Source organism: Vipera berus (genome assembly GCF_964194415.1).
Source record: "Vipera berus genome assembly, chromosome: Z".
Lineage (NCBI taxonomy): Eukaryota > Metazoa > Chordata > Lepidosauria > Squamata > Viperidae > Vipera > Vipera berus.
This window is the reverse complement of record NC_138205.1, coordinates 123,457,443-123,484,134: the sequence shown is the minus strand read 5'-3', so window position 1 is coordinate 123,484,134 and position 26,692 is coordinate 123,457,443. Positions and strand designations below refer to the sequence as shown.

Here is a 26,692-nt window from a genome sequence, read left to right as displayed (position 1 = left end):
TTACTAAGGTTTGTTTTATCCTATATAAGCTAGAGAGTGATAGATTTTAGAGTTTATGGTTGTTAATATATGGTTGTTTATGATTGTTTTTTTTTATACATACCTTGTATTTAGCTCTGGGAAGTCGGGGGGGGAGGGGGGGAGGGGGGGGAGGAAGGGGGGAGGGAGAAGGGTGGGGGAGGGGGATTTTCTAAGGGAAAAATTGTATGTTAAAACTTTTCAATAAAAAATAAAAAAAAAAACAATGCTCAATTATTACGAAGGGATGTATTGGTACAGTTACACATTCAATCTGTCAGTGGAGATAGCCAGCACGTTGTAAAATCAATCCTAAAATCATATGAAATCTTTTAATTCAAGAAAGAATTTACCTTAACGTACTGATGTGCTTGAGCAGGCTCAAATCCTGTAAAAAGAACCATTGGTGTCAATTCTGGTGGCAGTTTTTTTGTGGGTACTGGCAAGTCTTCAATTCTAGAAATACAAAGTTAACTTAATGTTATTTTTAACTTTTTTACATCAAGTAATTTAATAATTACTTTCTAAATCCAAAATTAGGGCAACAGTGTATAGTGCTCTGCAATGCTAAATATCTATAAATTAAAGAATTTTTACCATTTAGTAGATTATAAAATAAAAGGGACATGTTGGCTTTTGCTGTGATATTTCATGTTCCTTTGACATGTCTCTCACTTTCAAATGTTTGCTCCTTGATTTGACCCCTTGGTTATAGCTTTTTTCCAGATATGTACAACTCAAAAATGTATGATGTTTAAAATCTAAAAATAATTTCATTTCAGTAACACCATTTCCAAGCAACTATTGAGCTGCTTAAGCATTGTCATTTTCTTACCTTGGCCTCTTGGTTGAAGGTTGAATTACAGTTTCATTCTGCTTTGGTTTAAGGGGTAATCTCAGGTTCTACAATTAGACAAGGTATAGAATTGGCTTTTGTAAGGACCATTTTTTTTAGTTTTGTACCAATATCTTTAAATATATATAAAAACATATACTGTATTAAAATCACATACAGCATAACCCTGCCCCTGCCAACTCATAAAATTAAACTGAAATAAATTCCAGGAAAATAACTGTATTATAGTCACAATGCTGCAGGAGAAAAAGATACATGTATTATGTACTTAAGTGTTGTGATGCTTTCCAAACAATTTTCTTTTATTTTAAGTACGTTATCTAGCATAGCCATCAATTATTACATAAGCATCTAAAATATTCATAGTAGAGAATTCAGGCCCCCAAGACACGAAGAATACAGTGATCCACATTCATATATATTGCAAGTTCAGGATTTGGTATTATGCACACAAGTAGGAATATGCCTATGTGAAATGCTGAGCTCAAGCAACTGGAAAGATGACATGGGACACCTAATGTGCTTGCTCCCAAATTACTCTTCTCTGAGCTCAAGCAACTGGAAAGATGACATGGGACACCTAATGTGCTTGCTCCCAAATTACTCTTCTCTCTCTCTCTCCATCCTGGAAGATCCATGGCATCTTCCTTGTTTACTGAGCTCTGGGAGATGTAGTTGCAGAAGCAATGCTTGGAGCATTGGTGCAGGAAGGCCAAGAGGGATTCTACAAATACAAGCTCAAAACTACACCAAATAGTGAAAGGCAATGTAAAGTGTAGTTGTTCTCCCAAATTGTGTTATTGGCTATCAGCTGTTGGCGTTGTTCAGGGTGAGCAATTCACTTCTTGGAAGTGAATTAGATCTTAGATTGTCTATTTGGTTGTTGCAACCAGTTTCTGCAGCACTTTATTGACAAAGTTGCTCTGAGTTGCCAATTCTTCCTGGGTGAGTCTGATGTGGTTACTGGGGTTGCATCTTGCCCTGTTATTTGGGACATTTTATAGCCTGTGGACTATTGAACAGGATACTCATTTGTTCCTTGTAAGCTGGAAACACATTCCTCTTAGGACTGAGAGTGTATAGCAGCCTGGATTGGAAGATAGTCAACACCTCATTTCAGGAGGAACTAATGCTGGTATCCTTTCCTTCCTCAGAAAACCATCCCTGGATTTGCTCCCTCTTCATCATTGTATAGGAGGAAGAATAAAGTAGAACTAAGTTTCATGCAAAGAGAATCATAATTTAAATGGGGGTGCAACATTAATGCAAAAGAGCGTACAACAGAGTCCAGGAATTGGGTAAGACTGTCCACTACAGTAGTTAAAGCTTTGCATGCAATAAATAGTGTTCTGATTGGGTGAAACTCAATTCAGGTTTATTCATCTTTCTATAGGAGGAAGCTGCAAGAAGACCCTGGCACTTTATGGAAGCCCATTCTTGTTGTTGTTGTTAGCTGCGAAGTCGTGTCCAACCCATTGCGACCCCATGAACAACGTTCCTCCAGGCCTTCCTTGTCCTCTACCATCTTCTGGAATGCATTTAGGCTCACGCCTACTGCTTCAGTGACTCCATACAGCCACCTCATTCTCTGTCGTCCCCTTCTTCTATTGCCCTCAATCTTTCCCAGCATTAGGCTCTTCTCCAGTGAGTCCTTCCTTCTCATTAGGTGGCCAAAGTATTTGAGTTTCCGCTTCAGGATCTGGCCTTCTAAAGAGCAGTCAGGGTTGATCTCCTCTAGGACTGACCGGTTTGATCACCTTGCAGTCCAAGGGACTCACAGGAGTCTTCTCCAGCACCATAGTTCAAAGGCCTCAATTCTTTGGCACTCTGCCTTTCTTATGGTCCAGCTTTCACTGCCATACATTGCAACTGGGAAGACCATAGCCTTGACTATACGCACTTTTGTTGACAGGGTGATATCTCTGCCCATTCTTACTGGCAGTCTTTTGTCCTAATTACTGATCATAACCAAGCTGGAAAATCCCTGTCAGCTGGGGAAATTCTTTTTTTTTATTTAAAAAGTTTTACAGTACATTTTAACTTTAATCCCCCCTCCCCCACCCCTATCTAACCCTCCCTATCCCTCTCCCCCATTCCCTCCTCCCCCCCCCCCGACTTCCCAGAGCTAAATACAGGGTATAAAAAAGAAAAACAAACATAAGCATCCATATGCTATCACAATAAACTATTAATTCTATCACCCTCTAGCTCATGTAAAATGATTACAAACAATATTACTATTACAGATAAGAAAAAAAAGAAAGAAAACAGAAAAGGAACTTTACTCAAATACTAAATAAAATTTCTTAATCCCAATCCTTATTCATATTAATTTCAAAAAAGAAAAAAAGAAAATTTTTTATCTACGATTTACCCAATCTCCAATGAAAATAAAATAAAAAATTTAAAAAATTTATAATCCAATTAAGTAACCTTTATATATAGTAAGTTAAGAAAAATCAACTTGTTATTGATTAGGAGCTTGCGTACCCAATCTTAAATTCAATAAATACTTTTAGTCCATAACCCTAGTATTCGTTTCTTGCAAACAAATAGCATCAGTCTTAAATTATTTTAAATATTGAAAAACTTTCTTTCTCCTTTATGATGAATTTAATCCATTGACATTCTAAATTAGAGATTTAGTCACCAATCTTGACGCTCCAAAGCTTTTGGAGCACGTCTGAAATGACCCCTGTATCTTCTTTGGACCGCGCCCTTCCCACAGCTTCACTATAAGTACGCTTTGGAGGTTCCATAACTTTCTGCTTGTCTTGCTCTTGTTCTCGTCTCGCTCGTCTTAGGGCGGCACGCGTCATCCTCTGCTCTCCAGCAGCAACCGATGAGGCTGTAACTTGATCCCCTCCAGCACCGTTCTCCTCTGTCTGTCTATCTGCAACATCTTGAGGCTTTCCCTCGCCATGTCCCTTTGCAGCTTCCAGAAATAATAGGGGGGTTGGTTTTAACACATTGCTATAAAAATCACGTGCCTGGGCCACAGTAACCAAACGATGTCTTTTACCTTCGTGCATCACCACCAGTCCAACTGGAATCTCCCATCTAAACTTGACATCACATTTCTTAAGTTCCTGTACAAGAAATGCAAAATCTTTCCTTCTCCTTAAAATCTTTGGAGGAATCTCTTTTAAAACCAAAACTTCTTGCTCAGCAACTACCAATTTAGTATCATAAGCAGCTTGAATGACTTCATCTCTAATTACTCTCTTCGTAAAATAGACCACCACATCTCTGGGTAACTTCCTCTGTCTTGCAATCCATGAATTTACACGAAAAATTTTATCCATACTTCCCTCAATTTCAGATGCTGGCTGGCCCAATACCGGTTCCAAAGCCTCAGAGATCAGCTGCTTTAAATCTTCTTTAGAATTCTCCTTTAAACCCCTAATTCTAATAGCATACTGCATCTGTTGGTACTGAACAAGACTCAATTCTCCGTCCATTTTGTCCCTTATATTTTCATTCTCTAATACCTTTGCTTCTAATATAGAGTTCTTTTGACTGAGATCCTCCACTTTTTCACCCAGCTGTTGCACACATTCAGCTACACTTTCAATCATAGACAACATGTCTACCCTCATTGCTCTAAACTTCTCTTCCATCTTCTTCTCCAATTTCTCCTCCAGCTTTTTCAACTTTTCATCCATCATATCAGACATTAACCGTGAATGCTTTTCAAGGGCATCTTGTAAATCCTTAAGCGTCAGTGCCGGAGGAAATGCAGGAGGAAGCAGAGCTTGCAACGAGGTCTGTTGCACCGGGGAAGACCCCGCACTCCGAAGAGCTTTAGAAGTCTTGGCCGCCATCTTTCCCCACTTTCACTTATTGCGCACTTTCACTTTAAAGCTATAAAATCCATTGAGCTAGAGAGTAAAGCTAAAAGTCCACATCACCTTGACCTCCTGTACCGCTCTGCCTGCATCTTGATACTCAAAAGTATTTCCTTTTGGCAGGGATGGTTGCTAACGCCTGGCTCTGCTCCAAAAATCACGGAGCAGAGACGCTGCGCAGCTCGGAGCAACCCAGGCTTCGGGGGGGCTCAATCCTTCAGCCGCCCAAACTCTCAGCTCAGGCGGCCACGGAGAGCTCAACCTCTACCTGGGGCCTCACCCCCTCCTCTTCTCCCGAGGAGGGGGCTTCAAATCCATCTAAACAGCTGATCGGCGCTGTTTACGATGGAAAAAACAAAGCTGCGGAGCGGGCAGCCCGGAGACGGCTGTCTTCGGCGTTGCGTCGCCACCGGAAGTCCTGGGGAAATTCTTATACAGACACTGCATCTGATTTCCAAGGAAGGAAAGAAGTGTAACCATCAGGTACAGCATCTGAGAAATTTTAAATAAAAAGTAACATCAAAATGCACCCAAAGGCAGAAGAAGTAAAGGATGGAAACTGATCAAGGAGAAAAGCAACCTAGAACTAAGGAGCAACTTCCTGTCAGCGAGAACAATTAACCAGTGGAACAACCTGCCTCCAGAAGTGGTCAATGCTCCAACACTGGAGGTTTTTAAGAAGAGACTGGATAGCCATTTGTCCTAAATGGTATAGGGTTTCCTGCCTGAGCAGGGGGTTGGACTAGATGACCGCCAAGGTCCCTTCCAACTTCTTCTTCTTCTTCTTCTTCTTCTTATTATTATTATTATTATTATTATTATTATTATTATTATTATTATTATTATTATTAAATATTTTAAACAATATAAATGTTTTATAATCTATAATCTCATCACTTTTTCACATGCATTCTTTTTCTGTTCACCCACGCGTAAAGCTGTTTAAAGCAACACTACATACCATTTGAAGTTCAGGTGACACCTTTAAAGGCACCCTCCAAGCATCTGGAATTAATGAACAGAAAAAGCAAGAAACTCTTACACCAAGGCATGGGTCTCTGTGAGACTTGGGTCAATATCCATTTTGTACATCCACTCTTTTTAGCTAATTAGGACACACAATTTAAAACCCCATAGAAAATTCACACATGATGCAATTACCCTAGGTTAAGATTATGAATATAATATTGTTTCATGTGGTTCTTCCTATCATTTCTCCCTCTCCATTAAACTGGGTATCTCAACGGATTAAGTTGATAAAGACAACTCAAAGCAATTAATTATATCACAGGAAAATCATCACCATAATAATCAAATAATCATCTATAGAGCTAGATGATGCCATTTTAAGATATAATTTATATTAAAGTATGTTTCTTGGAATCTTCCCTTTGAACTCAATCTTCCATATATTCTTCTTCTGGCAGGGTTATACTTCTGCAGAAAGTATTGAAAAATGAAATGCCTATGAAATAAAATATTGCTAGACTAGAATTTTTCCCCTCAGATGGACATGTTTATTTGTATCTGATAAATGATTTAAAGGGTTTCATTTATTCCGTTTACAGATTAATAGGGTTAGCATGACTACCACTAATCAAATATTACTTTATCACCTGTTTTTAAAGAGAAACATACATACTTAAAAAATAAATAGTTCGTACTATCAAAAGGAGCACACTTAGTGCATATAATGGTATGTGCAAAAGAAGTAACAAATTATTATGTTGCACTGAAGTGCAATGGTTGTAAACTTTTGCAAGGTCTTCTTACCAAGAAGATTTGGAACTAGATGCTGATTAGGAGCAAAGGGTTCTTGAAGATTGAAAACTGTGTATCGATTGTGCTGCGTTTGCCGCAAAGCTTCAAAATTTCCAAGTAAGATATCACAGAGCCATTGTGCATTGACGCAAGGTATCCTCCACTCTTTGGCCTTTTCATACTTTATCCCAGTTGGCCTTGAAATAGGGAAAAAAAGAGTCAACGATAGGAAGTAAGTCAGAACAGTTTTCCCAACATGATGTTCTCCAAATACATTGGGACTGTATTTGGAGATACAGTCAACCCAGTCAGCTTTCAATAAGCATCCCAGGGGGGCAGAAGATGTCAATATTGCTAATTTGTTAAAATTCACATCAAACAGCACTTATCATAAATTCCATAATATATTATTTTTTATAGAAATGAAAAATCACTTTGGAACCATTGCAACAAACAATTTTAAGGGCTTCTGTGCCAGTTTTTTTATAGAATAGACAGTAAGACTTAACACTGTAAATGAAGAAGAACGTACACCAACATTTTTAATGTAACATAGCATAACACAGTCAGGAAAACGAAATGCTTGTATTCTGTTAAAAAAGCAGACATAAAATGGGCGTTATTCACATTATTATTCTAAACAGCACTTACGCTTTACATATAAGAATGGTGTTACTGCGACAAAGATAGCCTGTATATTTTGCTCCTGCTAGATAGGCCATCAACTTGAGATCGACTCTGTCATTATCCACAAAACCTGTCACAGCAATTATCTGGGCAGAAACAAATGAAACAACTATAAACATGTTGGTTATTTTATTTTTATTTAAGTGACACCTTTAACTAATTCAGTATTTCTCAAAATAAAGATGGAATTGCAACTCCCAGAACAGATACAAGTTCCAGATTTCAGCTGTATGGGCAAGAATACAAGACTGCACAAATACAAGACATTCACCTTCTTTAAGAGGAAGCGTGTCTTAGTGAGCTAACTCCAAAAGATGAGAAGAAAAGTGCCTCAATACTACTGGACGAGATCATCGCATTATCTCCTGCAGAGGTTTCAAGGCAGAGAGGCAACCACCCTTTTCTCTTTACTGTTATTAGGTCAAAACACAGGTGGCAAGATCCCTTTCTCTCTCATGCACTGGATTTAGGAGTGTGAAGTCAGCCCAGAAAAACAGATGGTGAGGAATGACTAAGCTACTATCCCAAGGCTGGGAGAGTGGGTCACATTCCCCAGGAAAGACAAAATTTGAAGGCCTTTCTGATTTGAAATCTCCCTCTGGTTTCCTGGATGTAGACAAGAGCTAGGAGTTCCTTTGAACAACTCTGATTCTCTAATTGTATCCCTTCTGGAAGAAAATTACTGTAGGGTTCCAGGGGTAAATACTGCAATATGCTTCACATGAGATAGCCTTTACAATTAGTGAAGAAAGTTCACTAGGACAAAATACAGAAGTCAGAGAGATCACACTATCTATGCTAAAAAGCATTAATGTTGACTGGCAATTTGCTTCTAGATGAAATACAACATGGGGCAGGTAGTCCTGGTTAAAAAAAAACTCATTCAGCAAACATCCGAAGTTACCATGCTGAATGCAGTTACAATGGATTCTTGTAATTGTGACCATTGCAGCATCTCTGTGGTTACACGATTGGGATCCGGGCACTTAGCAACCAGTTCACAATTATAATGACTGCAGTGTCCCACAACTACGTGATGGAATTTGCCACATTCACTGCCAGATTCTGACAAGTAAAGTCGATGGAAAGCTGGCAGGTTCATCACAAATGGCAATTCTGTGGTTGTGGGATGCTGTGATCACATGGAGTTCACCTAACAATAGCTCCTGGGAGTGCCACAATTGTTGGTGTAAATCAGTGCCATCATGTGACATTGTATAACATCACTTAGTGATGGAAGTTCCCAGTCCCAATTACCATTCCTAAGCAAGGATTAGCTGCGGTTATTACTTGGGTGAAAATGGCTAAACCTTAGCATTTCCCCCCAAATATTAACAGCGGTTCCTCACCACCTCTTAACCACCTCTTAACCACCTAACTTATCTCAAATTCTCTCGAAATGCCCTTTTCCAGTCAGATTTGTGACTTTTGGGGAAGGACATTTTCGCACAGCTTTAAAGCTGTGTATAGTAGTGGGAGAAGCGTAGGAGGCAATCCTGTAAAATTATATTGTCTAATTGTGTTAATTTTTCTAAAAATGGAGCGCTATGCATTTACTCATTTTTGAACTCTTAAGTAATATCAGCAGTAATTTCGAAACAAAAACTTAGATTAAGCTTCCTTACGTGCTGAGAACATGGTTTTCCTCCGGGTGGAAATGCTACTGGAAAATGAAGAGCTCGATGGGGTGGTACCATTTTTTTCTTTTTTAGCACAGAATTCAGCCAGTGGGCAGTGATACATCTTTTCCTTTCTTTCAAAGCCTATAATATTCACACACGCAGCAGAACATTGTTACTATAGGTCTCAATTTAATAATAATAAACCTTTATTGTCAAAGTACATGTGTACATTGAGATTAGCTCTTTATGAAAAAGCAAATGCCTTCTTCATCTAGTGCTATCAGTAAATTTCCTAGTTTTCATTCATCACCTTAAACACTACACTATTGTGGCCTTTTTTTTCTTTTTGCTTCAGGTCATTTTCAACTCCATTTGAAAATGAAAAGTGGATACACAAACATGATATAAGAACACCTTGTCACATTAGTTTTCATGGGCTGCAGACTCTTTCTAGCATTTCATAATGAAGCTCTAAAAATCTGGCTGTGCTCCCGAGCCTGGGATGCTGAATGTATTAGAGCTCAATTTCCTGCCTATATTGTTAACTAGCCAAATATCTCAATTGCTATACCTATTTATTTTTGATAAATATTTTTACTTAATATTAAAATATTTTTATTGTTTTAACTGTGTATTTTTTGAATTGTAAGCTTTGTAGAAATTGAATGAATAAAAATTCATTTCAAAAACACCTCTACTATCATTTTGTATTGTGAAATAATATATATAGAGAGAAACCCAGTACTTGTTTTTTAACTGCTTTTCATTTTTCTTCTTTATTTCAAGAATACGTAAGTCTGCACTCAGCACAATTGCCTGCAAGTGATTCATTTTATTTACTTGGATCCCACCTTTATTATTTTTATGAATAACCAAGGCAGTAATATATCCAACACACCTTCCTCCTCCTATTTGCCCACAACATCAATCCTGGCAGGTGGGTTGGGCTGAGAAAGTGTGACTGGCCTAAGGCCACCCAATCAGCTTTCGTGGGTAAGACAGGACTAGAACTCATGGTCTCCCAGTTTTTAGCCTGGTACCTTAACTCTAGACCAGACATGTTAAAAACAAGGCCCAGGGGCCAGATCCAGCCCACGAAGTGGTTTCATGTGGCCCGCAAAGCCATCCTGGAAACAGCGAGGGAACAGCCCCTGCTACCTTGGCCCCGGCCCAGGCTGGCCAGGAGCCAATGTACAATTTCGTAGTGGCCATCTATGCTGAAACGCATTTAGTCTTAGCTCCACAAGGCCGTCTGGAAGCAGTGAGGGACCAGCCCCTGCCGCGTCAGCCCCACCCCCTGGGTGTGCGCTGGGGAGGTATCACCCTTTGTGAGGAATGAAGAAATGCACCATCGCCTGTAAATGGCCAGCACATGGCCCTGCTACTTCAGGCAGGCTAGGGGATGGGCAGAGTTGCGCTTTTCTTCAGATTCATGCCACCCGGCTCAGCCTCTCAGCACTGTGAGGAGAGCTCCCCGCTGCCTGCCACAACCGGGCAGGCTGGGGGCTGTGCAGCATTGCACAGGTAACATTGACTCTCATGCTACTCGTGGCATCCCCTCCCCCAGAGCCCACCAAGCCGGATATGTGAAGTAGCCGACGGCCATGTGCTGGCCACTTCCAGGCGATAGTGCATTTCTTCATTCCTCACAAAGGGTGACTCTTCTTCAGCTGCGTTTCTTGCCTGTTTTTCTCCCTCCCTCATCTCAAATATTTTCTCACCACAGGAAGGAAGGAAGGAAGGAAGGAAGGAAGGAAGGAAGGAAGGAAGGAAGGAAGGAAGGAAGGAAGGAAGGAAGGAGAGGGAGGGTCTGAGGGAAGTCCTGCCTTAGACCTTCCCTGCTGCCCTTTCACCATTCCCTTGCCCCCTCCTCCTGGCCTATCCTGGGGGGTCTCCCATCCTATTGCTAAGGAAGCTTTGGATACAAAGCCAGGTCTCCTCACATGGAGAGGGAGTGGGCCTTCTTGACTTGAGCAACCTGGCTAAGGAGAGCAAGCACAGCAGCACCAGCCTTGAGGAGGAGGTAAGGGCAGCTGGGCACCCCCTTGGGGAAGTGGGGCTGGGCTTAGTGCCACGGGTGCTTGAGGCCTGGGCTGGGCATTTGACCTCCGTGCCACCGTCCAGCCCCCCCCCGCATGGCCTGAGAGGAACAGTGAGGCTCCTCCAGTGGACCATGCCTTGGCATTTGCCCCAGTCCCATCTCCTGCCAGAGACCCTCAGATCTGTCCCACTCCTGCCCAGGCCCCCATAGGCACCCTTGACCCAAACGATGTAGAGCTGGCCATGCCCGCCCAATAGGCCACATGAACTCCAGCCACGCCCACCAAGTAGGCCGCGCCCACCCTGGCCACACACACACATCCCCGAGGGCAACTGCAATGCTGATGCGGCCCTCAATGAAATTGAGTTTGACACCCCTGCTCTAGACCAAACTGATTCCCATGCATTGTGGAAAAGTATGTTGTTTAGAAAAATTGCAGGCACATATCCCGCCTTATTCCCCTTCTCTCCACAGTCAGCATAGCAGAGTTAACAATAAAGCTGCAAACCTGAAACGTGTAGGAGAGTGGAGGAGAAGGGTGTCTTGGAACAACCAGCAAACAATGTAAAGTTCTCTCTGCTACACAGTAATCACACATGACTAGCCAGTAATTCAAGCCACATTTTTTTCCTAACATTGCCAGACATCAAATACTAACACAAGCAGCAGAAAAAATTCCTAGATTTAATTTGGATTTATTTTAATTTAGTTTATTTTGCTCTTGAACCGATGAGACCCTGATTGTTTTGTTTTTGAGCCAATGAACAACTTCCTAGTTAAACTTTCTGGGGAAAAAGGGCAGTATATTAAGTTTCAAACTTCAAGATCTCATGGTTTGGAGAGTTACATATTAATTGTATAGACTCTGTGCTACTGATAATAAGACTATATAATCTGTATTTTAGAAATATAGAAAGACTTTTATCTTAACTAGAAATTATATATGGTATTCTGTCATACCTGTGCATACATATTACTAAGTTGACTTTCACAAAGAAGATGTGTACATCGGCTTGTAAGTGTAGGATCAACTGTACCACCATGAGTCTGGATTACCTAAAATAAAAATTAAGAAAATTTAAGACATGTCAGTCTAACATAATAAATACAGAAATGTTTGAAGCTACCCAGTCAGTAGGAAAAAACCCTTAAAGCAGTAAGATGAAATACTGCATCTTTTGGTGAAAACAAGTATATCTTGGATACTGATAAACACATTTTATTAGAATTCATTTGTTACAAAGAAACTATTGTAAATTTATTTTTAAAAATAGGTTAATTTGATTTTTCATTAAAAATGTACTTAGAAATTCTGATTAGAAAAATATTCACAAATGGAACTTATATTCACCCTTTTCCAAGTTGCCAACAGTTGTTTATCAGACATCTGTTCAGGGTAATCAGCAATTGCAAAGACGCAACCCAGTAAGAAATATTCTTCAGGAACTAAAAAAGATAATGCAGTTGAAATTAAACTAAAATACTTTTTTTCTCTTAAATTGTAATTAATGCACTCATCTTCAATGGTATGTACATTTAAAACTTGTCTCCTCCCAAACCAATCAAAATGATCAATACTGTGATGCAGATGCCTGGACTTTACTTGTCTTTCAAATATAGCAAGAGGCTTCTTGCTAAGTGTGTGCAAAGCATTTCAATTCCCAAATAGTCATTTCATGGATTCCAAGATTGAAAGAAAGTTCAACCTTGAGAATTTTGTTTCAAGATAAGAACAAATTACATTGTTTTGCTCTATATTTTGACCAGGGCTTTTTTTCTCACAGAACACTCAGAATGGCGTTCCGGCACCGTTTTTTTGGGGGGGGGGAAGCTCCCTCTATTGGCTTTAGGAGTAGGCAATCTTGGCTCTTTTTTATGACTTGTGGACTTCAACTGCCAGAAATCCTGAGCCAGCCACACTGAGGGTAAAGAGAGAGGTTTCCAAGCTGAGCCATGATGGCTCAGGAATGCTGGGAGTTGAAGTCCACGTGTTATAAAAGAGGTTTCCTACCCTGCACTAGAGGAAGACATTAAAATTATTTACAAGGTTACTTCTTTTAGAATCTGAAACAGCTAATTCAAAAAAGCCAACAGAAAAGAACCTCACATTTTTCATCTGCTTCTGTCTTTTGGAAGGTAAAATTAGATAACAAAATAATCTATTTCCTATGTTAACATCTCTGCAATGAAATCAATAAAGGTAACAGGAAAGAAATGAGAAACATTTTTCTCAATGTAATATGTCTAATTTAGCTGATGCTAGAAAAAAAATAGTATCTTTTGTACACTCTTGAAAACTATTTTGAATCTATAACCATCTATTACAACTAAACCACTTTAAACTATACAATTCTTAAGAATGAAATATTCTTAATTTGGACTTTACTTTTACTGTTTGGACTGTTGTGTGTTTTGAAAAATGGATTGTTTAGAATCTAGTTATGTTGTACTTCAGTCTTTAAATAATTAACCTAGTATATACATAAGAATATATGATGCTTTCCATGGTGAGCTTAACATCAATAACAACATTTATTAAAAAGGCTAAAATAATTTCTGGTGGTATTATCTGTACATTAAAATTTTGTTTAGTCATAATCTTTCACTTTTCACATTCTGGACAAGCAGCATCCTAGCAAAAGATGTTACATATGTGCATAAGTGTAGTCAGTAGCATATGCCTTTTTAAAAATATCAAACATGCAAAGAAACAAAAATACATCCAAAATATCTGCATTACATCCAGAAATGCCAACTTTGCAACCAATATTTCTCATCCATAACTATGGCACCCTAAGGATACCTGCATACATGCAAATGCTTCTCTGGGATCAGTATTTTATTTATTTATTTATTTATTTATTAGTTTTTTATAAACCGCCCTTCTCCCGAGGGACTCGGGGCGGTGTACAGAGGAAGGAAGGTATACAGATCGAACAATAAAAATAATAAGAAACACTAATGAACACAAACTGGGACCCCAATTAACGCTATCATGCCAGGCCAGCCTGCTGAAACAGGAAAGTTTTTAAGTCGCGACGGAAGGTACGGAGGTCAGGGGCCATCCGGATTTCTGTTGGTAAGGTGTTCCAGAGGGCTGGCGCACCCACTGAGAATGCCCTCCCCCTGGGGGCCACCAGCCGACATTCCTTGAGCGGTGGCACCCTGAGGAGGCCCTCTCTGTGGGAGCGCACAGGACGGTGGGGTGCTGACATCGGCAGAAGGTGCTCCCGAAGGTAGTCCGGACCCATGCCATGTAGGGCTTTGTAAGTCATCGTTAGCACCTTGAACTTCACACGGAAGGCAGCCGGAAGCCAGTGCAGCGCACGGAGGAGAGGTGTGATATGGGAGTATCGGGAGGCTCCCAAGAGTGTCCGTGCTGCCGCACTTTGCACCAGTTGAAGCTTCCGAGTGGATCTCAAGGGCAGCCCCATGTAGAGAGCGTTACAATAGTCTAGGCGAGATGTCACAAGGGCATGGGTGACTGTACGTAAGGAATCCAGGTCCAGATAAGGCCGTAGTTGGCGAATTAGTCGAACCCGGGAGAAGGCCCCCTTGGTCACAGCTCCAATGTGGTCTTCCAGGGAGAGCTGCGAGTCTAGGAGGACACCCAGGTTGCGGGCCCTATCAACAGGGGGAAGTAACTTGTCCCCAATGTTAAGCAGTGGGACGTTCTGAATCTCCTGGTTTCCCGGTACGTACAGCCATTCAGTCTTGTCCGGGATTGCTTTTTCCTTCCAGTAACAGATTGCTGGGAAATACCAAACATGGCCTTGAGAATTCCAATGTTTGTTACAATTTTTTCTGGATGTGGTTGGAAAGAGGCTGTTTGGCACTAGAGACCACTGCCATGAGGAACACAGCTCTGGGTCGGGGTTCGGAGCAACTCCAGGTGGGGGCTCAGCACGGGCCGTGGCGTGGCAACTGCAGGGAGGGGAATCCCCACGGCATGTGGCTCTGAGCTGCAGGGGCGGGGGTGCAAAGGACGGGCAGCGACGCTGTAGCAAGACACCGGCATCACTCCCAGTGACAGCACCTCTGAGTTCTGGCACCTTTTTTTAAAGAAAAAAAAGCACTGATTTTGACCAATATTATCCCAAAGTTCCAATAATTCCAGCAGCCACTGATTTGCACACTGCATCCCGTCATCCACTAGCTTAGCAGACAGCAGCGGAAAACAGTTGCGTCCTTATAGCTGTTAGTTTAGAATGAAATGGGAAATGTGGGAACAGATTGTTGAGAAAGGAGTCCCATGAGGCAGAGGTTAAGCATATCTACCAGTCTGCAAGGAAGTTGCAATCCATGTCAATGTGTGGACTGAATGTTTTGAGAAGATAGTTTGAGAAATATACCCCATATTAAAAGAACACTGACAGAGAGAAACATATTGAATTCAAATGCTAACTGTATTCAAAATTTAACCATTATGTAATGCAACTGAGTATTTTGGTTTTCTCCTAGTGGTCTAGTATGAAGTTAGGTAGGTTAGAAATCCACTTTTAGGCCAATCCAAATGGTGACACGTAAAGAACTGAACAGAGGTCCATGAGTCCTAAAAGCAATCTTTTAAACATTTTATCTATGCACAAGAACTTTCTTAGGGTAGTAGATACCCTTGATTTCTTTGGTATCTCATTTATAATGGCTTACAGCACAGCCTTTTTAGAACTGTCCTGCTTATCTACTAACACGACTTCCTTCTTTCAGAAATCCACTGAATGGGAAAGGGCTTGCCTTGCTGACAGCTGTTTGTACTGGACACGAATACTGTGCCTACTAATATATTTGTGTCAAGTTAACTCTACATGATTTACTAATAACCAATAATTTAACAACCAAAAATATTTTTTTCTCATTTTGAACAATTTTTCTTCAATGTGCGAGAACAAAGTAGATTAATCAGTAATCTATCTCATAGGGCTGATCTTTGGGAAAACGTGGGAGGAAACATTAAGTATGCCACCTTGAAATGCTGTATTAAGTCAGGATGCATATAACTTAATTAACCCACCTTCTACAGATGGGTCATGTCCAAACAGCTGCTGCTGCTGCAATTGTTGCTGCTGGGGATTGTGTGGTGCCTGAACTGAAACCTGATGGTGCAGCGTCTGAGGTGTTGGAGTCAAGTGTTGGGATGCCTGATTTTGCATTTGCTGCTGTTGCTGCTGCTGCTGCATTCGTTGTAAGTGCTGCTGCTGCAGTTGTTGCTGCTGAAGTTGCTGTTGCTGTAGGTGCTGAAGGTTCTGCTGCTGAAGCTGCAACTGCTGCTGCTGCAAGTGCTGCTGTTGCAATCGATGCAACTGCTGCTGCTGAAATGGCATTGGTTGTGGAGGGCGATGCATTTGCTGCTGGGAATGTACCAGTTGGGAAGGAAACGGGAGCTGCTGCTGCTGCTGCTGCTGCTGCTGCGGAAACTGGTGAGGATGGACTTGTTGCTGAGGGGCAAACTGATGAGGCTGGTGTGGGAAAGGCGGCTGGGGAATCTGGGCCTGTGGCGGCTGGGACTGCTGCTGCAACTGCAGGAGCTGCTGGGTTTGGAGATGCAAGAGATGGTGGTGCTGCTGCGGGGGTGGCTGCACTAAGCGTGGCTCTGGAGTCAGCTTGACCTGACTAAGCAGGACCGCACTGGAGTGTCCCTGCTGGCTATGGTTTATCTGTGGCTCCAAAGTTTTCGTAGGTGCTGAAAGTGACTGCAAGATCTAGAAAAGAAAATGGATACTTTATTGCAGTTGTTCTATTTCCCCCCCCCCAACACTTCTTCTGGGTAAAAGCTATCAAGTCTGTTCTGAATGAATCAAATAATAAAAAACATAGAAACTAACAGTTAGCCTGTGTTTAAAAATTTTAAAGTACATTAAAAGCAAAATGAAAACAAAACATTCTAGCATGTTTTCAGAAGCTGAGCATGGGGAACATTATAAACAAAGCGCATCACTCCCATAAGTTTGACAAAGTGATATTAACGTCCAGAGGACTTTCCTTAAGATCTTAGTAAACAACTAGACATATAATGAAATAAACATTTCCTTAGTTTATTAGATATTTAGATAGACCAATATTTGGAGTTTAATCTGAAAAGTAACTTGCAGCAGTGAGACCTGCAATATTGCTGTAGAAATCTTGTCTTGATACCATCCCTTAGTTAACCACATGGCTTTAAGTCTGAAGGCTCTTAAAGAGGTACCTTAATTAGGCTGTAAATAATTGCTTCCAGTTAACTCAGACTTCAGAAATGTTACAAGCAGTTCACCAAAACACAGGTATGCAAATATAATTCTTCCTAGAACTACCATGTAAAAACCCAAGACTGGGTAGAAAAGAAAAACGCAATCTTATATTACTTGACTTTCAGAAAACATCCTATATTTTAACAACAAAACAATCACATTTTCCTCTTCAAAACAACAAAACAATCACATTTTCATCTCTTTATTTCTTAAGGTCATAGACAAGTTAGGATCCTTATGTATTCAAAAAATACAGGATGATCAAGGTCTAAGAGCTCCAAAAAATACAGGTCTAAGAGCTCAAAACAGAAAACAAGATCTTAAACCAACAACAAAAATTTCAATGACAGCTGACAAATGTGTTTGCAATTCTGCATGCATCTCTTTAGGGAAGTCACGACTACTGATTTAGAATTAAGTTCTAAAGTGCTCATTTTCAAGTAATATTTTATCTATATTTTAAAAGTACTTACATGTGCTACATTTGATTGTCTATTAACCTGCTGAATATCAGCATTATTGGTAATATTTCTTAGTGTCCGGACTGCAGGACTCCATGTTGCCATCATTTCAGGATGTCCAGAACTTTGGGGAGTGTGTACTGAGGCCATTATATTACTTCTGATATCAGAGGACAAAATATTGCCTGGGACAGGGGGGACATTGGCACACAAATTAATCAATCCAGAGTCCTTGCCTGGAGTCAATGTGTGTTTTCTGGCAACAGTCTGTGGAACTTCAGCTGTGGTCCAGTTCAAATTTCTTTCATGCTTTTCAGGAGAGGAATCTGATGAATCATCAAACATAAGTTCTCCTTTGTTTTTGTCAGCATCAACAGACTTAGGAGAAAAAGTTCGATTGGCCAAAGGAGACCCTTCTCGAGAAGATGGTGGACTTGATAACTTTTCATCAGTGCTCCCTTCATTTTGGGAATCCTGTTCTTCATTTTCCTCTTCCTCCTCCTCCTCTTCCTCTTCTTCTTCATATATTATTAAGCGAGGGTGATAGGGAACCTCATCTTTTTTGGTTTTATCAGATATAGAATCTAGAATCCAGTCAGGTGTCACAATTTTAATGTTCTCTCGTTTACTGGCACATTCGTATTTTTCCTGGAAAGAACAAAAATGTTGTTGATAAGTGAAACTTACTTACTCTGTAGTTGCTCAACTGGCTGCTCCTAGGTATCTCAGCTGAATTCATAATGCTGGTTATTACTTACTAAGCCCTTCAAGGCACAGCATCAAACTGTATCAGGGACCCCTTTTCTGTCCATCCGGAGATGTAATCTAGAGAGGACCTGTTTAGAATCTCATCTTCTCAAAAGGTGAGAGGAACATTTATGAGAAACAAGTTGTCATTGGTCAAAGGCCTATTGCAGGGGTGTCAAACTGGTGGCCTGTGGGCCGGATGCATCACGTGCAGGCCATGCCCACCCTGGCTCTGCAAAGGCAAAAAAACATCCCGATATGTCATGTGATGCCATCGAGTTTGACACCCATGGCCTAATGTTATGGAATAAATTGACATCATAACTGTGTCCAGTCTGCTTGCTTCTGACATTCCAAGGGGTGTTAAAACTACTTGTTTTTCAATGGCCAATCAATTGCTAAGCTGGTTATTACTGGTGGCTCATTAGGTTTCTTTTTTATGCTACTTTAATTGGGGGAGTGGGAGTTATGACCTGGAGGATTTATGCAGATGTTTTTACTTTATAAATAATTACCCAAAGTCTACAGCTACTCCTACTTTGGAGTAGGAGACATAATTGAAATGGAACTGTGTGGTAGTTAATTAACAAAAAATAAAGAGATGGTAAAATCTGTGGCATTTGAATTATGCAGCATTGAGTCCTTCCCTAGAAAATAATAGGAATTCCAGTCCTGTTACTGTTTTCATCTCCTTCACGTCTCCTTTTCCACAGAGAGCAAACCTCATTTCCTTCTAGCATTGATGGTGTTACCCAGCTGGGTAATGAAATGTCTGCAAGAAAACAACCAAGCTCAGAAAGCACAAAAGGCCCCACAGTTCAATCCTGAGGTATTCTAGCCAATTTTCTTCTATCGGTAACACCTATTTTAGCTGGGACAGGAATTATTTGAAAATAACATAAACATAACATAAGCATAATTCATTACCATTCATCAGAATATTCTATCAGTCCCCAAAACATCATTTTTGCCTAGTAACATCTCAGTCAAATTTCTTTTGATTTCCTCATAGGTATGAAATGGCTTCCATATTAATCTACTTACATATTGCTGATTCCTCTTAAAATAACATACTTACAAGACACAAACTACATTGACCTGTATTCCATATACTAAAACAACATTAAAATGCATTAAAATTCTTACCCCTTTTGCTTCAGGCACTATCAAATGAGTACATTTTCTATTGAGGCTCAAACGGCAATCCCCACCATAAAATGTAATCAAAGCCCACAATATATTCCGGTCTTCAGAGGAAACCTACCAAAAAATGTAAGGTCCTTTAGTAGAAAATATTTTTAATTGTATATTATATAATTTAGCCACTTTGGAAAATATTTTACCTGAGACAGACAAGCAGCAACTCCAAAAAAGATCTGACAGGATTCTGGGGAAAAGCCATTTACTCTGACAAAATTAAGTCAAGGAAATAACATAAATAAAATGTAAAATATATTAAACAAATGAAAAAGTTCCTCCAACTTCACAAGGAACTATGGATAATTTTGTGCATACCAAGTTTTCTAAAAAGAGAGTAGAAATAAAACTAATCTAGCATTATGCAATCAACAGAGGAAATGACAGATAGATAGAAGATAGATAGATAGATAGATAGATAGATAGATAGATAGATAGATAGATAGATAGATAGATAGACAGACAGACAGACAGACAGACAGACAGACAGACAGACAGACAGACAACCTTTATTGTCATTTTTTCCTGGGGGCACAATGGCACATATTAAAAATGAAATTTAGTTGCTTCCTCTCAAAGTGTACACACACATAACACATTTAAAACATACTATATACAATATATGGATAGACCTACACCCTTACATATAAGTAACATATAAGTAAACTCAGTAGATTTGATATTACAATCCTTGTTCTGCTGCAAAATTATCAGATGTATCTGAGTGAATACTTTGCCTTATAAGCAAAGAGGATGCTTTTTGAAAGTGTGTCCCTTAAGTCTCAGGTTCAATCTATCTCACAAAATCATGGTTATAAGAAATGTATTGTTAACATATATAAACCTGTATTTATGCAACATTATATTTGAAGGATATAAAAATATCTACATCTATAGAGAGAAAATGGTAATCTTTATGCAATTAACATCACATTTTCTTTGAAATTTAATTATGGCTTTGTAGAGAAAAGGAGAAAAAAGTGGCCATTGGGGACAGAATTGGTGCAAATAGAAGAAATCAAAAGGGAAACAATGCTCAATTTCAACCGTAACATATTTGTATTAGGCGTCCTAAAACATGTCTTTGAAATTAACTTCATGGACACATTACTCTTGGCAGTATTACTAAAATGTTTTTTCTACCAAATAGCCTTTGTATTTCCTGGAAATATCCTATCTAATTACCAACTAAACTTAAAATGTTGCCTTTCCAAATCCAAACAAGGTTAGCCAGATGTTGTCCCTATTGACCTATACACCTTAATCAACAATCAACAATTAAAATATTTATTAAAGCTATTAAACATTTGATTTTTCCAGAAAAAGAAGGCAATATATTCCTTTTTTACTATGAGCATAAGAAGATCCATATTAATATTAAGAGGGAAATAAACATATAATAAGTAGGAAGTCTGGAAAACATAGTTATAGAATAATTATTAGAGATGTACATGAGATTGTAGAAGAGCCTAATGCTGGGAAAGATTGAGGGCAAGAGAAGAAGGGGACGAGAGAATGAGGTGGCTGGATGGAGTCACTGAAGCAGTAGGCGTGAGCTTAAATGGACTCCAGAAGATGGTAGAGGACAGGAAGGCCTGGAGGAACATTGTCCATGGGGTCACGATGAGTCGGACACGACTTCGCAGCAAACAACAACACATGAGATTGTAAATTACAATTTAGCAAATTCCTAATGTATACAAGATTAGAGAAATTAATTCTGAAAAGAAAATGTAATAAGACAAGTTAGACAAAAATTAATAACAACAATCCAATACAATTTGTTTTACATATACGCATTTTACTTACAGTAGATCAGACTAGTAGGACAATGTAATTTCAAAATACAAAAGTACTAGCAAAGAAAGAAAAAAGAATTATTCCAATTAAGTAATTGGACCTTGCAAGAGCATTAAAATGTAGGATGACCTTCCTTTAATTCTCTGAAACAATTTCTTGTCTAGCTAAAAAGCAAGTTATGTTTTAAAAAATCAAATAAGTATTATATAATTTTGTTAAAGGTTTCACTGGAAAGGATACGGCAGAAGAGCTCCACACTGAACTGACAAAGTCACCCAGGAAGGCTAGAATAGGTTTTAAAAAAACATCTAATAAGTATCTATGAATATTTATATATCTAAGGATAGCCTTCTAATTATAAACATATGGTAAGCATACACACTCATCTGGTTATCATTCATTCATCAGATGTAACTGTTGGGGGGTAATATGCTGATTCTGTAAATCGGTTAGAGAGCTATAAAGCAATGTGAAGGGGTATATAAGTGCTATTGCTATTAAGCTACCTTATCAAGCAAAAGGATCATCTATTTCTGTACTGTCTATGTCATTTGACAAAAGCTCTATGTGTTTTCAGACAATTTCTCCCAGGCCTATCTGCAGATATAAAATACTGAATAGGAATCCTCTACATGTATAAAATTAATAATCTGTGGCTTTTACCTTCATATTAGTATTCCAAACTATGCTGATCTATGATTGTAATAAAACTGATGTATTATTAAGGTTCCAAATATTGACAGAATTTGTTATTGAAACATATAACTTGTACAAGGCAACAGTAAGGACATTTCTTTTACAAATTCCGTCATCAAACATTTATATCCTCCTTAGCCAGCCAGATAACAGGGACTAATTCTGATTCCAATAACCTAGGTTTTTTTGGTGTAAGTAATTTGAGCTGAGGCATTAATTTGCTGTTTAGCAGTATGCTCATAATGCATACAACACAGCACCCAAAGTGATGGACTTAGGCCTTTTCTTCCTTCCCAACACACACAAAAAAGCATTTCTTTGGATGCAAACCTGTAAACATTAAGTTCTGTATCTAAATGTTAATTGTACTAAAAGCAATATTTATTATGCTCTAAATATTTACTTTTACTACTGGAAGATCAAATACTTCACGAGATTCACCAACTTCTGGATTATCCCCATCTTCTGAAATGATGTGCGAAGCTAGAGCATTATAGGAAACTTCCTTTGCTTTCCCATCTTTCAGAAGCTGAATAACCTATAACATGAAAGTGAAATGTTATTCTTTTCAATTTCAGAAAAATGCTGATCTACAACAAATCACATTTTCCCAGACATACCAGTACACACATTCATACTAACATTATCCTTTCCCAAAGAAGGCATGAATTTCAATAGACAAACTGCAAAGTTGTTTCTGGACATCAGTGAACGATAGAAGACATCTAGTTTGTGTTCATGGCTGATCCAATGAGCTGTTCCCCTAGTTGCCACAGAGAAAGGCTATCACTTCCTAGGTCTTTGTTTGTTAAGTTTTTTGGTGGGGAAGAGGAAGGGGAAGAAAGCCACCAATCTATCCTATTGACTCTATTCCATTTCACGTGATCATGTAGAAGGGAATTAAAACAGAAATAAATGAGAGCTCTTGAAACCAATGGGGAGGGGGCATATTAGGTCTTATTGCCAGAAACTGAATAAAAAAACCTCTCGTTATGGATAGTTCATGACATGATTGATTAGGGAAGTTTGATCCTTGAAGACCTCTAGGGCTCTTTGAGATAACATTTAACTCCCCAATCACACTGCTGACCTGACATTTAAGCATGTTGTTGAAGTACCACTCGTTTCATTAAAACTGGGCTAACTGAAGCCTTCCTTGAAAAATTCAGTTCTTGCTCTCTCAGAATAATAAACACATAGTTGGCCGAGGCAGCAATAAATAAAATCTAAGTTAATAAAGAAAGTTTTACTTTTACCATCTTTCCCCTGGATGTAAGCATTGCATGAAAGATGCTTGTATTCCACATTTAGTCCATTAAAAACAATTATATATTCAATGCACTCAATATTCTAGAAATGTTCCTAGTTGTCTAAGAACTTCCTTCCTTCTGCTTACACCATATAGAATTGTATAAGATAATTTGGTCATTTGTTGAAAAACTGCTAGGAAAAGAACATAATTCTTTGTTGCACTGAATTCATTTTATTTTTCATCAAGTAAATTGCCTCTGAACACATCATTTTACATGCTGAAAGGCAGAAATCTTGAAATAAAATAAAAAGCCAGAAAAACTCCTAATTTAGCTCAGTTCTTGCAAAGAAAAGTGCTTTATTATAAAACAATCTTAAATTTCACACGTTCCCTATCTCATTTTATTATTTTTTTCATTTATATAAAGAGGTTTAGTGTGAAACTCCTCATAATTCACTGTGATTTCAAAGCTTAGGAAACTATTATTTTTGATCTTGGTTTCAGCAAGACCTTATTTTTCCAAGTCTGGACATCACAGAAAGTTATGTTTACCTCAGAAATATTTCATCAGGGGAGGAGGAAAAGCGTTAGCATCATGAATGAAGCGTTAAACTGCAATCATTTTGTTCATCAGATCCACATTCACAACATTGGAATGATTACAAAAAAGAAGTTTCAGAACACAAAAGCAAAACTGATTTAGTATGTGTGGAGTCCTTGCTGCTCTATTGTGTTTGGCTGTTTTCCTGAAAATGGGTAACGAAATGTCTGCAAGAAAAGAACCAGGCACGGAGAGCACCAAGGACTCTCCCCCACTTCCAACCCTAAGCGACAAATATTGTCTGCTATTGGTGCCACATACAGGTGATTTGATGAGTCCTTGGGTGTTCTTGCAAACAAACTGAAAAGCATTTTAGGCAGAGCTTCTCTTCCAGGATGTTTTTCCAGCTTCCCAGTCTAGCCTACAGCCTGTGATCGCTGAGTGGTCTCTCATCTAAAAGCTAACCAGCTCCGGCTGCATTTTGCTTCCCAACCAGCATCAGCCAGCGGCTGCCAACTGCCACAGGGCCACCTTCCACATCAAGAGGAGGCCGTTAGTCCTGTCAGCTTGGACGGCCTGATGTGCCTAACGGCTCTCCCAACTGACAGAAGGAGGCTTCCCTGCACGGGGAAAGGAGATTCGACCCTATGTTTTCCTCAGGCTTAACAGGTAGAAGAGGAAAAAAATGGGGGGGGGTCCCTTTTTGTCCATTCTGGGTGTTAGGAGCCCTTTCCTCCCTCAGATTTAATCCGAAAACAGTCCCTTGAGAGAGGTCTGCGCTCCCCCCCCCCACTCACACACACACCCCGCAATCCGGGGAGGCGAGAGAGGGAAGCCAGTCGTTAAAGGCTCACTCGCGAGAGGGGTGAGAGAGAGAGAAAGAGAGAGAGGAGGAAACGGCCAGAGAGAAGGGGAGCGCCGGAGGCCTAGACGGGGCCGCTCCCGCGCAGGGACTAAAAGCAGCGCCGCCGCCGGGAAGGGAAGAAAGACCACCCGACCCCCAGCTGAGGGCAAAAGCTGCCCCTCGCCCTGCTTTTCCCCCCTAAGTCCAGGCCGCGGCAGAGGCCTCTCCGGTTTCCAGACGGGATTGACTGACAGGAGGAGGTCGCGTCAGCCACACCGGACACGGCGAACGCAGTTAACGGCCGTCGGCGGAGATCTCCCTGCCCCTCCCCCCCCACACCGCGAGGGGCTACAATGATCCCCTGTCCCGCTCTCCAGAGAGGCCTCGCAGGGCGCATGCGCCATCCCCAGCCGCACGAGCCGCTGTCATCCTAACCGAGTTGGGGGTGGGGGGGGGAGGAGGACGATCGGCAGAACGACCCCAGGAACGCAAAGGCGGAAGAGCGCGCCCCCCTCCGCGGAAACGTCCCCGCAGGTACCTTGGGGTCGATGTCTCCCACCACGAAGAACTTGACATCCTTGAACATTTCCTCGGGGACTTTCAGCACCTCCTGGTCTTCCTCCTTCGACATGATCCCGCCCGGCGATGCAGCCTCTTCGGCTTCCGAGCGCGATGATTCAAGAGCCCTCGTCAAGCCCGGAATCTCCCTGTCCGCTGCCCCCCTCGGCGCCAAGGCAGCCGCCGAACCGTGGTAGAGGAGCGCGCGCTTTCGAATGGACCATCTCTGGCAAGTGGGGGGGGACGGGGAAGCAGCAGGGTGGGGAGCGGGAGCCCCCGTCCGCTTGGGGCGTCTCGGAAGCCGCTTCCTATCTCTACTCTGAATGCGACAGAGTCTGTGTTGTTAAACTTGCGGATCCGCTAAAGGCAGGTTTGGTTTGCCAATCGAGAGGCACCCGTCCTCCCCTTAGGGATCGACATAATGGGCTCACCCCAATCTCCGCCTACTAACAAACAAGCGGTAGGAATGCCAAGTTGCAGGCTCCGCCTATTGTTGCCTCGCCGTCTGTTTTTAGCTCCGCCTACCATCTTTCTCTCGCCGGCGGGGAGTTAATGATACTTTTTTTTTGCAATCTTAAATAATGGACATAAATCAAAAGTTTTAAAAGAAACCAGAATAAAACACGATTGCAGTGAAGACTTAAATGCGATCCTTCCTGGAGAATTATTATCTAACTGGAAGCCTATTAAAAAGGATGGAGTGGGAAGAAGACTTTTATGCATTCTTCCTAATTTGTATAATTAGGATTGAAGATGATCATTGCGAGCGGGCTCTGCTTTTTAAGCATCCCCAAATCTGCTCCTACTTTCCAGTTCCAAGAAGGTAATGTAAAACTAATCTTTGCCAGCAAGATGCTGAATCCCAATACTGGATTTAATGGCCATTTAATGGCTCTGAAATTCTGAAGAGCCCCAGAATGGACCCTTAATGGCTGTAAAGCACTTCTGGCCATTATAAAATATGGCACACACCCATGTGCGCGCCGTGTACACACGCACACACATACAGAGAGAGAGAGAGATTCCAGATCTCTTTTTCAGCCAATGGCAATTGGTTCATATTTATGATCAGTTGTTGCATCCTGCAGCCACATAACCATGATTTGTGGCTTTTTGCTAGTTTTTTACAATAAAGCCCATTCACAATAATGGATTTGCACTTATAATTGCTTAGCGGCCACCGCAAAAACTATATAATTGAGCCTGGTCCCATGGGAGCCTCTGTTTATAATTATAACACATTATGACCAGGAATCTGCTCCTGATTCTGGTCCTAAGTTGAGACTACTTGTACTGTAGTCTGCATATACTGATTATTAGAAACCCCATTTGCATCCTTTCTATTTTCAAATTGCAGGAAGTCCTCAACTAACAACCATTCTAAATTACAAAAGGTACTTATGATCCAGTTCCACCGTTACCTCTGTTGCAGGAGCCCTGGGGTCATTTACGACCTTATTACCAACTGCAGAGACAGGACAAGAGCCCCCAACCCACCCAGCCTGCCTATTCCTCTTTTCCTGTCCTGCCCCATCA

At 40.5% G+C, this 26,692-nt stretch overlaps 1 protein-coding gene across 2 annotated transcripts in view; it reads right to left on the bottom strand.

Annotated features, from left to right (window-relative positions):
• Nucleotides 1-25,311, bottom strand: part of PAXIP1 (PAX interacting protein 1) — a gene marked incomplete at its 3' end in the record, with an annotated part of 43,661 nt that extends 18,350 nt beyond the window's left edge. For both annotated transcript variants that reach the window (XM_081343673.1, XM_081343672.1), the window contains exons 1-15: nt 25,137-25,311; nt 22,365-22,499; nt 21,506-21,549; nt 19,612-19,675; nt 19,415-19,528; nt 17,534-18,169; nt 15,845-16,532; nt 12,185-12,279; nt 11,794-11,889; nt 8,796-8,933; nt 7,135-7,256; nt 6,496-6,680; nt 5,684-5,727; nt 854-921; nt 372-474 (exon numbers count right to left, since the gene is read on the bottom strand). In XM_081343673.1, the coding sequence (XP_081199799.1) occupies nt 372-474; nt 854-921; nt 5,684-5,727; nt 6,496-6,680; nt 7,135-7,256; nt 8,796-8,933; nt 11,794-11,889; nt 12,185-12,279; nt 15,845-16,532; nt 17,534-18,169; nt 19,415-19,528; nt 19,612-19,675; nt 21,506-21,549; nt 22,365-22,499; nt 25,137-25,229 (2,625 nt within the window). In that variant the 5' untranslated portion in view covers nt 25,230-25,311. The remainder of the gene's footprint in view (nt 1-371; nt 475-853; nt 922-5,683; nt 5,728-6,495; nt 6,681-7,134; nt 7,257-8,795; nt 8,934-11,793; nt 11,890-12,184; nt 12,280-15,844; nt 16,533-17,533; nt 18,170-19,414; nt 19,529-19,611; nt 19,676-21,505; nt 21,550-22,364; nt 22,500-25,136) is intronic.
• Nucleotides 25,312-26,692: the final 1,381 nt, after the last annotated feature.